Source organism: Lissotriton helveticus, chromosome 9, assembly GCF_964261635.1.
Source record: "Lissotriton helveticus chromosome 9, aLisHel1.1, whole genome shotgun sequence".
NCBI classification, from domain to species: domain Eukaryota; kingdom Metazoa; phylum Chordata; class Amphibia; order Caudata; family Salamandridae; genus Lissotriton; species Lissotriton helveticus.
In genome coordinates this window covers 697,788,528-697,801,249 of record NC_136070.1, presented here as the reverse complement: position 1 = coordinate 697,801,249, position 12,722 = coordinate 697,788,528, and the positions used below count along the sequence as shown (strand labels likewise).

General features: G+C 43.5%; 1 protein-coding gene across 11 annotated transcripts in view; it reads right to left on the bottom strand.

Moving 5' to 3' along the window:
* Positions 1–12,722, bottom strand: part of BRMS1 (BRMS1 transcriptional repressor and anoikis regulator) — a 214,513-nt gene that overhangs the window by 155,150 nt on the left and 46,641 nt on the right. For all 11 annotated transcript variants that reach the window (XM_078660811.1, XM_078660812.1, XM_078660817.1 and 8 more), the window contains exon 3: positions 6,261–6,407. In XM_078660811.1, coding sequence (XP_078516937.1) covers positions 6,261–6,399 — 139 coding nt within the window. In that variant the 5' untranslated portion in view covers positions 6,400–6,407. The remainder of the gene's footprint in view (positions 1–6,260; positions 6,408–12,722) is intronic.

The following is a 12,722-nucleotide window of genomic DNA, read 5'->3' as shown; positions in this document are numbered from 1 at the left end:
ACTTTGAGCAATCTGAAAGTCCTTTTGAGTTGTTTCCGGATTCTGCAGGTCAAACAATATGACACTATACCCAGCTGCTACTTTTGAAAGATTAATTAGGAACCTTTCAATGTGACAATACAACAAGAAATAAACAAACAAATATCAGTATCTACACACCACAAATGGCTTGGAATTCGGGAGACATTAAATGCAACTCTGCTGAACTACAGTCTGGATCTCCTTGCTCATGCAAACTGGGACTTAATTGGCAATGGGTGAAAAAAGCGGTAGCTTCATTGAGAAGGGCTTTTCCTCCTAAAGCATGGGAAGAGTATAGGCCTAAACGCCCCCACCATAATGTTTTTGATTTAGATAACCTCTACATGAACTACCTCAAAGAGTGGTTGCAAATTGAAATTTATCCTCAACAAAATGTAATGAAATCAATGTGCATATTTATTGGCAAATGTCCTTTCGTAAGGTGCTCCAACACTCATCAGCTTTGGCTCATGATGGGTTGTTCATCAACCATTCAGAAAACCGATAGAGTAAATGTTAGATTGGCAAACAAAGTTAAGAGACAAATGTCCTCCGAAGTCATACAGGGCATTCAGAGTTGCTAGTATAGGTCCAAGAGTCTGTGGAATGTGCAGAAGGATGAAATTATAAGGATTCAATCCCCAAATGTATAAAACAAGTCTAGAATATCAGCTGTTAGATTAAGATTCTTCGCAGAACAAAAGGGGGTGGTGATGGACGGAGCATCTGAATCAATCAAACACTCACACCCAGTCAAAAGATCTTATATAGCCAGTGTCTAACCCAGGGTTGTTTGGAGTGCAAAAAAACGATGGATTTAGGCCCAGATCTTTGTACTGGGGTGAATGTATGACATTGTTCTACATTCCGTCCATCAACTGTGTTTTTTGCAATTTTCACCCCGAGTGGGCTGGGTATGCTCAGACGTGAGTCCCAGGCTCTCCACACCACTGGAGTCAAGCTATCCAGGCTGATGAAGGCTGATAGCCAGAAACCGGTCCTTGGATGCTTGATTCCGGTCTGGGAAAGACATGGCTTGGTAGTTCGGACTGGACTGTTCCCATGAGGCACAGGGTCAGAGCTGATTTGCATATTGCCAGTCTCTAACCCAGGGTGGTGTGGAGTGCAAAAAAAACGATGGATTTAGGCCCAGATCTTTGTACTGGGGTGAATGTATGACATTGTTCTACATTCCGTCCATCAACTGTGTTTTTTGCAATTTTCACCCCGAGTGGGCTGGGTATGCTCAGACGTGAGTCCCAGGCTCTCCACACCACTGGAGTCAAGCTATCCAGGCTGATGAAGGCTGATAGCCAGAAACCGGTCCTTGGATGCTTGATTCCGGTCTGGGAAAGACATGGCTTGGTAGTTCGGACTGGACTGTTCCCATGAGGCACAGGGTCAGAGCTGATTTGCATATTGCCAGTCTCTAACCCAGGGTGGTGTGGAGTGCAAAAAAAACGATGGATTTAGGCCCAGATCCTTGTACTGGGGTGAATGTATGACATTGTTCTACATTCTGTCCATCAACTGTGTTTTTTGCAATTTTCACCCCGAGTGGGCTGGGTATGCTCAGACCTGAGTCCCAGGCTCTCCACACCACTGGAGTCAAGCTATCCAGGCTGATGAAGGCTGATAGCCAGAAACCGGTCCTTGGATGCTTGATTCCGGTCTGGGAAAGACATGGCTTGGTAGTTCGGACTGGACTGTTCCCATGAGGCACAGGGTCAGAGCTGATTTGCATATAGCCAGTGTCTAACCCAGGGTGGTGTGGAGTGCAAAAAAACGATGGATTTAGGCCCAGATCCTTGTACTGGGGTGAATGTATGACATTGTTCTACATTCTGTCCATCAACTGTGTTTTTTGCAATTTTCACCCCGAGTGGGCTGGGTATGCTCAGACGTGAGTCCCAGGCTCTCCACACCACTGGAGTCAAGCTATCCAGGCTGATGAAGGCTGATAGCCAGAAACCGGTCCTTGGATGCTTGATTCCGGTCTGGGAAAGACATGGCTTGGTAGTTCGGACTGGACTGTTCCCATGAGGCACAGGGTCAGAGCTGATTTGCATATAGCCAGTGTCTAACCCAGGGTGGTGTGGAGTGCAAAAAAACGATGGATTTAGGCCCAGATCCTTGTACTGGGGTGAATGTATGACATTTTTCTACATTCTGTCCATCAACTGTGTTTTTTGCAATTTTCACCCCGAGTGGGCTGGGTATGCTCAGACGTGAGTCCCAGGCTCTCCACACCACTGGAGTCAAGCTATCCAGGCTGATGAAGGCTGATAGCCAGAAACCGGTCCTTGGATGCTTGATTCCGGTCTGGGAAAGACGGCTTGGTAGTTCGGACTGGACTGTTCCCATGAGGCACAGGGTCAGAGCCGATTTGCATATAGCCAGTGTCTAACCCAGGGTGGTGTGTAGTGCAAACAAACGATGGATTTAGGCCCAGATCCTTGTACTGGGGTGAATGTATGACATTGTTCTACATTCTGTCCATCAACTGTGTTTTTTGCAATTAAGATTCTTCGGCACATTTGTATACAATGCTTAACAGCATCTAGGTTCTTCTTATGTTTAAACTGTATATAGTGCAGAGTAGGAAGCTGGCTCTGTATATATTATACCAAAGTAAGGTATAGAGTGCACAGAGTCCAGTGGATCCCCAAAGGAAGGCAGAGGTAAAAGTAGATAATACCTTACACTCTCTTTGTAGTAGTGTGGGCAAGCAGTAAGGCTTTATCAGAGGGTAGTGTTAGGCATTTATTTATACACACTCAGGGAAGAAATGGTTTCGCACACTCAAAGACTGAACTTGGACCAATTTAATTTGTGCAAAAATATTATTTCATTGTATTTTATTTCTAGAACCAAGCCAGGCCTGGTACAGGTAAGTGTAATAGTACTTTGCAAAAATAATGCAGTTGAATACAGTTTGAATGCAGTTGAATGAAAAGTGTATTGGTTACTGGTAAGTCACTTGTTCATAAACCGTTGAAATTACTTTTCAGTTACTATTGAAATTACTTTTTAGTTACTTTTCAGATTACTTTTCTTACTCAGTATGGTATACCTAGATACCACACTGGGACATTGCCTGGATAAAGGTCAGTAATGCAATTTGTCATCGAAACACACTTGTATGGTTTTTCATAGAATTTCTAACTCCACACATAGAACTTTTTTTTTAAAGAAAAGCAGTCACTGCAATCCTCTGGGAGGAAATTAAGTTATCTGTTTACAGGCAAGTACTTGGTTTTGGGAGTTGGGTTTCTGATGTTAGAACAAGGGTTTCCCAAGGGTCAAGGATGCACTCCATGAGCACTCTCAGCGTCACTAGCGTGGCCGGGTGCTGAGGCCCACTGTTATCCAATGGGGATAGGGGGCATCCGGTTGGTGACTGCTCACTAGCAGGCCACAAGGTTGAGGGAGCAAAGCTCCTGGATTAAGCACAGAGCAAAAGGGGGTTCAAGTTAGCACCCAAGCTGAACCAACAGCGACACTAGGGTGGCCGGGTTCAGGATGCTGTTTTGGCGTCGAGTGCCATGTTACTTTCAAAGGGCATTCTCCGGTTTCAACAAACACTGCAGGCTTAGGAACGAAGATCTTCTAGAGGCTACCACAGGTTGGAGAGGTAAGTTGAGATTTAGTGGGATGCTGGGACACCATTGGTTGGGGCACCCAAGGCCCAGGACATCAGGTGTAGGGGTGTCTTTTGGCGTCTGGTTTTTTCGACCGGCACCGGTCGCGGAGATGCTCCAGAAAGGGGCTGCAGGCATCATCAGGAGACTTGAGGCAGGTCAGGGAACACAAGATCCCTAATCAGATTCGCCAGGGAGACCTCCACGTGGTGTTGGGCCACTCTAACTCGGGCCGTGGGCGTCAGGTGCAGGGTGGTGAAGACTCACAGATTTGGTCAGAGTCTGTTGGTGAGCAAATCCAGAGCTCACGGGAGACAAAGTCTGGTTGGGGAAGGCAGGGCAGGTCCTCCAGGTTCTGGGGAGCTGGTGCCTGCAGGACACACCGAATTCTGCTGGAGCAGGTTGGGACAGGCTGGTAGGGATGGGAAAAAGTCAGTTGGTGTCCTCCCTGTCTTCCTTCAGCACAGCTCTTTGGTACGTCTTCTTCTTGTTACTTATTGTCTGAGGATGCAAGGTTCAGGGTTGCCCCTAAATACAGGGACGTTTTAGGTAGGTAAAGGTTGGGAGCAATGGCTCACTTCCTTCGGGTGGGTACACCCCTATTACACCACCCTCCAGTGGGAAGGGGGTATAAGTCGCTCTCTGGTTGTTTGGGTCCCCCCCATCTTCAAGATGTCCGGGGGTCTGAGATTTGTACTTCGCCTTCATGGACCCTGCCCATCCTGGAGGAGGAGGCTTGGCACCTCTGCCCAGGCTGTGCTTTGTTTCAGTACTCCGGGCGGGACCCGGGGTCCAGAAACATGTCTGGGGTGGCAGCTGCGGAGCAGCCAGTCAGCCAAGACACTAGAGTCAGGTAATTTTTCAGGGGGCATCTCAAAGATGCCCTCTGAATGCATGTTACATTAAATTCCACACTGACATCAGTGTGGGTTTAATGTGCTGAATATAGTTTGATATCAAACTTTCCAGTTTCCAGTAAAGCCATTATGGTGCTGTGGAGTTCGTAATGACAACTTCCATACCATATACTCTTTATGACTTTACTGCACTAACAATGTCTAAGAACGGACTTAGACACTGTAGGGGCACAGGGCCAATGCACCTGTACTCTCACTAGTGGCATAGTGCACCCAGTTAGAGGGGTGGCCGACCTATGCCATAGGCAGTGGGTAGTAGGCATAGCACACAGGGATGTGTGCCATGTCGACTCTTCCCTTTGTTTGGCACCAAAACACGCAGCCTGCAATGGCAGTGTGTGTGCGTCAGGCTACAGGGCCTCTAAGGGTGGCACAATATATGCTGCAGCCCTTAGAGGCCTTCCCTGGTCACAGGGCCCTTGGTACCCATGGTACCTTTTAAAAGGGACTAACATGTGGCCAAAGAATTGCCAATTGGGTGTGCAACAGTACAGATTTAAGGAAAGAACATAGGCCCTGGGTACCTGGTTGGCAGGAACCCAGGGCACACTTAGTCAAAGAGCATCAACATCAGGCAAAAGCGGGGGCAACCATGCAAAAAGGGGCACTTTCCTACAAGCAGTCATATTTTTGAGGCATTGCCTATGCCTCCATACATGTGTGTACATCTGAGTTTGAGGATGCTATTGGAGGCAGTAGGCAATTTCTTCAAACCAAGACAGTTTGGAAGCCATCGCCTAGAAGACAAGCATTTGACAATAATTGCAGGGAGTCACAGTTTTGAAATTTTGGGAATAAACTCATTGGATACAAAACGTATCAAAAAAGGAAAAGAAATAATAACAAACTTGAGTTTTAGAATAATTTCAATAAATTATTTGAAAGTGCCCCATTATCTCAGTCTCTGTCTCTCTTAGCTCAATGACTTATTTTTATATCAACTTCTGACAGGCAACCAAACTATTCTTAAGTGGATGGGATTTTGATAATCCCCTACACTTTTCCAATACATGAAACTTATTGCCATAAGGAGAATCAATCTAACGTATACAGTTGTCTTATTACCAAAAATAACCCTGGTCTTCATCAATTAGCGTGACAAATGGAAGTTACTATTAATAACAATTCTAATTAAAAATTCACATTGCGAATGAAGCAGGTCTCTGAAGCCAATGTGAACTATCTTAAAAATATAAAAACAAGACTGCATAAACAAGTTCTGCAAGTGAAATATTCTCAGGCCTAAAGGGGTGTTAACTGAATATACAAACGCTGCTAACAAATATTATAACTGTGGGTGCTTCGCAATTCTAGTTTTAAGAAAAGAAGCCTTCAAACATGCAACACCAAACTGATCAAAAACTGAGGAATTCTTCTTAAAAGTACTAGTAAGGGGTTGAAACAAAACCTATTCATGAAACTCTGTACCTTCAAGGAAACCTATTATAAACCATCAGTCTTATTACATAGAAAAACTGGTACTTATGTTGTTCTCTCCGGAAAAAGGATAAAGAAATACAACTCACTTTAGATTTTTTTCAGATTTAGAAAGGTATTGTATGGGGAAAACAAAGAGCAGTAATCTTAGAAGGAAAAGGTCTGACTACTCATAAGCTACAAAGGGTGTACTTTCATCCCCTACTGCTTAAGGTGGGTGAGGTCAATATGCAAGGGCACTCACCCGAGCTCTCTTCTTCAGTGTCTGACTGGCTCCCAGTGTGATCATCCTCACTCTCATCTTCCTCCCCATTCATCTCAGCAGCAGAGTCACCTTCGGCCTCCATGTCCTCGGATTCCTTGCGCTCAGGACCGACCGGCATTGAGATTTCTGTAAAGAGGGATGAAACAAGCACATGCTTGAGTATACATTTTCTTCACTTACCATTTTTTAGGAATTAAAATAGACAAATCTTTCAGGATCAATTGTGGATATAAGGAGAAAAGAACATTCACTCTTCTAGCCACAACCTCAAATCTGTTCACTGCTGCCCGCAGACCACTTATTTTTGCTTTTCTAAAAACATGAAATCTTTGGACGGGTGAGCATGGCAAGCACCAGTCACTTATGGTAACTTTAATCAAGCACTCAGAATTTAGGACAGCAGATAGCAATCATCCTGGGCTAATCAGATTGATTTAAAGAAATCGGAAAACTGATAGTGTGCAATTTAGAAGAAATAAATCATATTTCAAAGCTTGCACAATATAAAGAAATTTGTTGTTATTCATGATTAACCTACTCCCAAAGATGGTAAGATTCAACTGGGAATGAGAATAACTGATAACCATCCCTCGTCCTACTGTTAGTATAAATTCATATCATTTTTGTTTCTCTGTTATGGTTTTGCATACAGTGTGTATTTATTAATGTGTCACTAGCATAACCAAGTAATAATCGTGTCTGCTCCTAAATGATCTACAATCATCATGCATCTGGTTACTTGCTAACAAGGCTGCTGGAAATAATATGTCAGTATTCTGTGTGAGCACTATCGTTTGCCAAATGTGTGCCAGTCCACAATACTTATGCACTTCAAACAAGTCATTCTGTTTGGCACTAACTCTCTAAAAGTAGAGAGGGTGAGCAGTTAAAGGTAGTAAGTTATTCTGGGTTTAAATAAAAGCTCTGCACCCACAGAAAACTGCACTGCCTCGGGAGAGTGTTCCAAGACAGTGGATAGGGTTAAAAACTCAGAACCAGAATAGCCCAATAAATGAACACTCAGTGTCATCAATGTACAATATTTTATGTCTAAAAACATCAAGGATTTTAGTAGCAGATATAAATATACAATGGGCTAGGATACAATACATTCTGCAAACATTGGCTAAGTCAATAAATACACAATTAGCTCATTAAAACCAGGCAAATCTAAAACGTAAACCAGTCAGAAATTAAAGCTCTCCTCCCTAATAGCCCTGTGCTTGAGTACACGTAAAATAAAGTTAGATTGCAAGAAAGCATTTACAAGTATGGCCTGCTTTTCGGATTCTAGGATGCAGGAAAGGAAACAAGAAGGGGGGATGAAGCATTATAAAGGCTCCCTTGCCACCCAACCTTCATTTGACATAGTAAAACAAAAAGGAATGTACTAAAGGCAAAGACAGCTTTAAATAAAGATGGTGTTGCCATAAGAAACGTAGTATCTAAATTGGAAGGGGTGACCCCTTGCTGCTTAATAAACACAACCTGATTAGGCAAAATTCAGTTCTACATGGATACCACAGACTGATGCGATACAAGCTAAAAGGAAAAGCCATGACCAAGTTCAATAGAACTTGAACAAAACGGTAGGCTGGATGTTTTAATCTTTGGATCTCACAATTTAAAAAGTTAGAATTGAATAAAGCAAGACTTTTTTAAATGAATGGACTTGAAGACTCGTTCTATTAGTTTATGGGTGCACCATTCAATTTTTTCCTTCTAAGTATCGTTCTGCTTCGCAGCAATATCACACAACGGCTGATATCGGGCTATAAGTGTGCACCATGCTAGGCTATTTGGAACTGGATGTGAGGTTCGCCGTAGATGTGTATTTTCATTTGTCCTTGAGACTTCTTTCGTCCATTCTTCTTCGCAGGTGTACTTTTCCCAGTTTCAGAAATATTCAGAGAAGGTGGTGGTGAGGTGCCAATCTTATCCTCTGCCCTTGCTAGTAATAAAGAGAATTTTCACAACCCAACCCTACCTACTTTTTTTGATTTATGACCACTTCAATTTGTGGCACCTCTGCTTCACTTTTAAAAAATGTCCTAAAGCCCTAAATCTTAATGGCTAAGCCCTTATTCCAACCCTAAGGGTTCGCGCTACACCCAGGGATTGAAAAATCATAAAAATGTTACTCGACCTGCAGGTCTAGTAACTTAAATAATCTACTCAAGCTAACTAATGTACTTGACCCGCGAACTGGTCTCAACGCGATTGTCACACAGTTCACTTTACAAAATCCTCTAACTCATAGAAAGGAAAGTAAATGTAGGAAGACCAAATGACTTTGACCTCTGTCTCTGAAAGCCGAGCAAACGTTACAAGATAGCAAGATTTAAAGGCATCTTGATTTCTCATTCACTTTTTGAGCAAGCAGAACACCTGTTTTCAGCTCGCCAGAAATGGAAAGCAGGCCCTGAAAATAGCTTGCCCTGATTAAATCTGGCTCGTCACAGAGAATGGAATTATTGAGCCCTGTATACCTATACCACTCCTCTGTTTAGATGAGGTCACAACCCCTTTGTCTAGATCAAAATTGGTTCTCCCGCCTCTCCTGCTTGGAACTGCCAGATAGTGTAAGAGGGAAATTCGAATGAATGGGCGCAGATTTTAGCAGAAATAAGTCAAAGGAGATAATGTATAGGCTGTCCTTTGCTCCTCGAACTTCTACTATACCACCAGCTGATAGCTAAGTCCATCTAAGCTGCCGGTTGTTGAAAACAACTTTGCGTTTCTGGGCCCAAACGTTAGGCTATTGTCCTTTGGAAACGATGCAATTAGTGGCCAAACAGGGTTTAAACCAATAATGGCTCAGGTAGCATCAAGCACTTTTCACTAAAGTTATCAATTCATTCAGCTCGTTTTTCCTCAAGCAACAATAGAATTTAAGGATGTTATTTCACCTACGCCTGTCTCCTGGGAACGTACCTTATTGTACACAGTGAAATCAGTTTTTGGGCTGTTGATCACTGTGAGGGTACACTATTTCAGATATGTAGTATGCCACTTTCTATTTATTAGGCAGCCTATCCTGTAGGTATACAAGACACTCTTCAAGAGTGACTTTTAATCATAAGAAAATAGGTTTTCCTGCATTGTTAGGTAATTTTCCATGTGTGACTACAGTGATTTTATGCTACAGCGAGGCCAAGGCATAGTGATGCACTTGGCATGGATGTATTTTTGTTATGTGGATGGTGCAAGTAGACATTGCAGCGCCCATATCAAATATAACTTCCATGCCACTGGGACAATTTTTGCTGCAACTACTATGGCTTTATAGGAAGTAAACTGACCAATAGAATGAAACCAATTTTAACAATAAAATTGTTGGAGCATAGCACATGCTGTGCAACTAAGTACCAATGTTGCAAGTCAGAGTCGCATAACTAGTACAAACAGGGTCCACAAGAAGATGGAAGATCTGGTGTGCTCATGCAGAAAAGTCAGATTCCCAGCTCTTATGTTTCTGAGAAATTACAAAAAAAGAAAAACACTAGTTGCAGCAGCACCAATAGGAGGCCGCCAGGAGGGGCAGTATGCAGTCGTAACAAGAAGCACACACAGGAAAGAGGTAGGAACGCGAAGTGCACAGGGGAATAGAGAAGGAAAGAACAGGGGAGAGAGGGGGGGCGGAAAGCAAGGCACAACAAAAATGGCTGTGTGGAAATCACTGCAGAGAGGTCTACTGTTGAAATTAGTTTTTTGAGAAGTTCACTGCAAAAACAGCATTTGAAACAGAAAGAGACACCCGAACAGACAAAAGCATCAGATGAGCCAATATGTAGCTTTCAAATGGCTAAAGGGGGTGGACCTAAAGCACATTTAGGACCCAATTAGAAATCTGGTGATCCAAGGGCCGCCAGACTTGTGGTGGCGGTCTTACAACCGCCACATTACAACCCTAGTAGTCGTGCTGTCTTGGAATCGCAGACTCCACCAAGGAACCGCTGTTCCCCGGCAGTGGCGAGGCGGTCAAGTGGCTTCAATATGCTTGGCAGGACCGCTACGGTCCAGCCAAGCATATTATGACTTTCATCATTGCCACTGATATGGAGGTTTTATCCATGAAAACAGTGGCGGCGAGGAAAGAAAGGGGGCTCCGCAGGCCCCCTTGTGCCTCACACCTTGTGGATGAACACAGGGAGGCACAACATGTGCCCTCTGTGTACATGTACAGAATTTCCAGCACGGGATGGATTTTCGAGTCCATGCCATGCTGGAACTTCCTTTGACGTTCTCATTGCAGTGCCTATTTTATAGGCACCGCCGTGGGAACAGCGAAGGAAAAGCCCACCAATGTCTAAAAAAGGCAGTCTAGGGAGGGCGGTCCTCACATGGGTTTGGCGGGCGGTACCAAAACTGCACCTTCAAACTCAAAATTGGGCCCTAAGTGAACTGTAAAGAAATCATCAGTTTGGCAACTGTGCTGTCAAAATCACACCTCAAAAGGAAAATGGCCCCTTTGGGGGCGGAGATACATCCCCTGCCATTATAATAAGTAGAAATTAGATTTTTTGTACCCTGGACCCTCAGGCCAATGATATCCTATGTGCATTTCTGGGCCATCTCAGCGACGATCTGAAGCACTTGTATGGCTAGTCTTTTTCAAGAGCATTTTGTCCTGCAAAGAGCATGTGTGCATGGCATACATATATTTCCTTGGGCATCCACAGGTAAGCTACTAGACTCCTTTGATGAGCTGAAGTATCAGCAGGAAGTTTTCCAGTGCCTTACACTAAAAGGGGAAGAGCAAGCTATAGCAAAGCCAATACTTCTGACCTCCGACACAAGGACACAGAGCTATTGGCGTTTCTAATGCTTTTTTGAAGGTTTTCCTGTTTTCGGTTCCATTTGTTGTGAATTCCAGTCGGGTTTCTGCAGTGCTTTCACTGTTTTCAACACTTGTAGAAATCAGTAGTTAATACTGGTTACACTTTTTGTGCCATTAATAAAATGCAGAGAATGTGTTTTTTCTAAAGCTTATAGAGAATAATTCCTGTTTGATTGTCGTTTGATTGGGCCACTGACTGTGGAAAACCTATTCAAAGTGTATAGTGGTTCGCTGGTGCCCAGGAACCCCAAGGCACATTATTAATGATTTGAATTACATTACCAGTTGAGCCAAAGCAACTTCAAAAAAAAACAAATCGCACAATTTTCTTGCCAGCACTGTATAAGCATGCTATACTGGGAAGTGAATTCACAGGACTGCTATTTTTGCTGAGTAAGGGTGTTAGCCTGTAATGTAATGTAATTCTAGGGATTACTATTGTGCCTTTGGGTGCAGAGGTAATGGGAGCCATCTTCCAACCACAGATATATAACGTGGAATCGGCCCACAAGCTACTGGCTCATAGGGTATTTTGGAAAGGGCAAAAAAGTGGAAGAGTTGAGATAAGAGTAAGAGTGAGAGATGACAGTTCAAGAAAGAAAAGAGAAGGGGTGCAAAAAAAGGAAGCAAGGCCCAAGAAAAAGTGGGTACTAAAATGCAACTTCGAATAAAAGGTCCCTTATATGCACCCGAATCTCAACATGCATGCATCAAATGTATTTCTAAAGAGTGCTGCATGTGCTCTCTCAGTGTGTGGAAAGGAATTTATCTCCTTGTTGAGGAACCGGTGAATATCCTCTAGAAACCCTAAACAATATTACAGTATTGGGGCGGTGGGCTATACCTCAAAGGTGAAACTATTATGGGTCATCCGCCCCACAAGGGATTAAAAACGCTAAACAAGTGTTGCAATACAATAATGTTGAATTATAAACCTGCATGAAAGCATGTCTCATGCAGACCTAGAAAATTCCATTCACGTACTTGCAATGGCAAGTCGATTTTTGGAAGGGCAACAATTTTTAAGGAGTTACTATTCTCTTTGGGATGAGAGGACCACTACAGTAACGGCTAGGAGTAGATGGTCTCAGATTACTGCACAAGGCTCCAGTGCTCTGTGAATAGGGTATGCAGCACGCCCTCCTCAGTAAAAGAAAATGCAGACTGTCACTCAAAACTACACTTTGAATGAAGGAGCTTAAGTCTTAAAGCTGGCTGGCTGCGCACCACCTTCAGGACTCAGTGGGTATAGCTGGGGAGTTGAGTGAGTCAGTGTACTTAATGGTTCTTTACCCTGAGTTTGTGTACAGCCTGTCAACATGCCTTAGCACTCATGACCTTTTTAGATCGTGGATTTGATGCCACTCTATACTCCACCTAGCATCAAAATAGAGAATAGCTTTGTCATATTTCCATCACGTGAACATTCCTTTCTGGGGACTCCCTTCTGTACCGTCTAGCCTCTCTACCAGTGCCATCTTATACTTCCTTCAATCAGGCGTACCAGGGGGCCATGCGGTATTCGCGCATAATCATACATGACAAACCAAACAGACCGTGTTAATAGTCTACAAACCAAAAAGATCATACGCCTTCTGTTT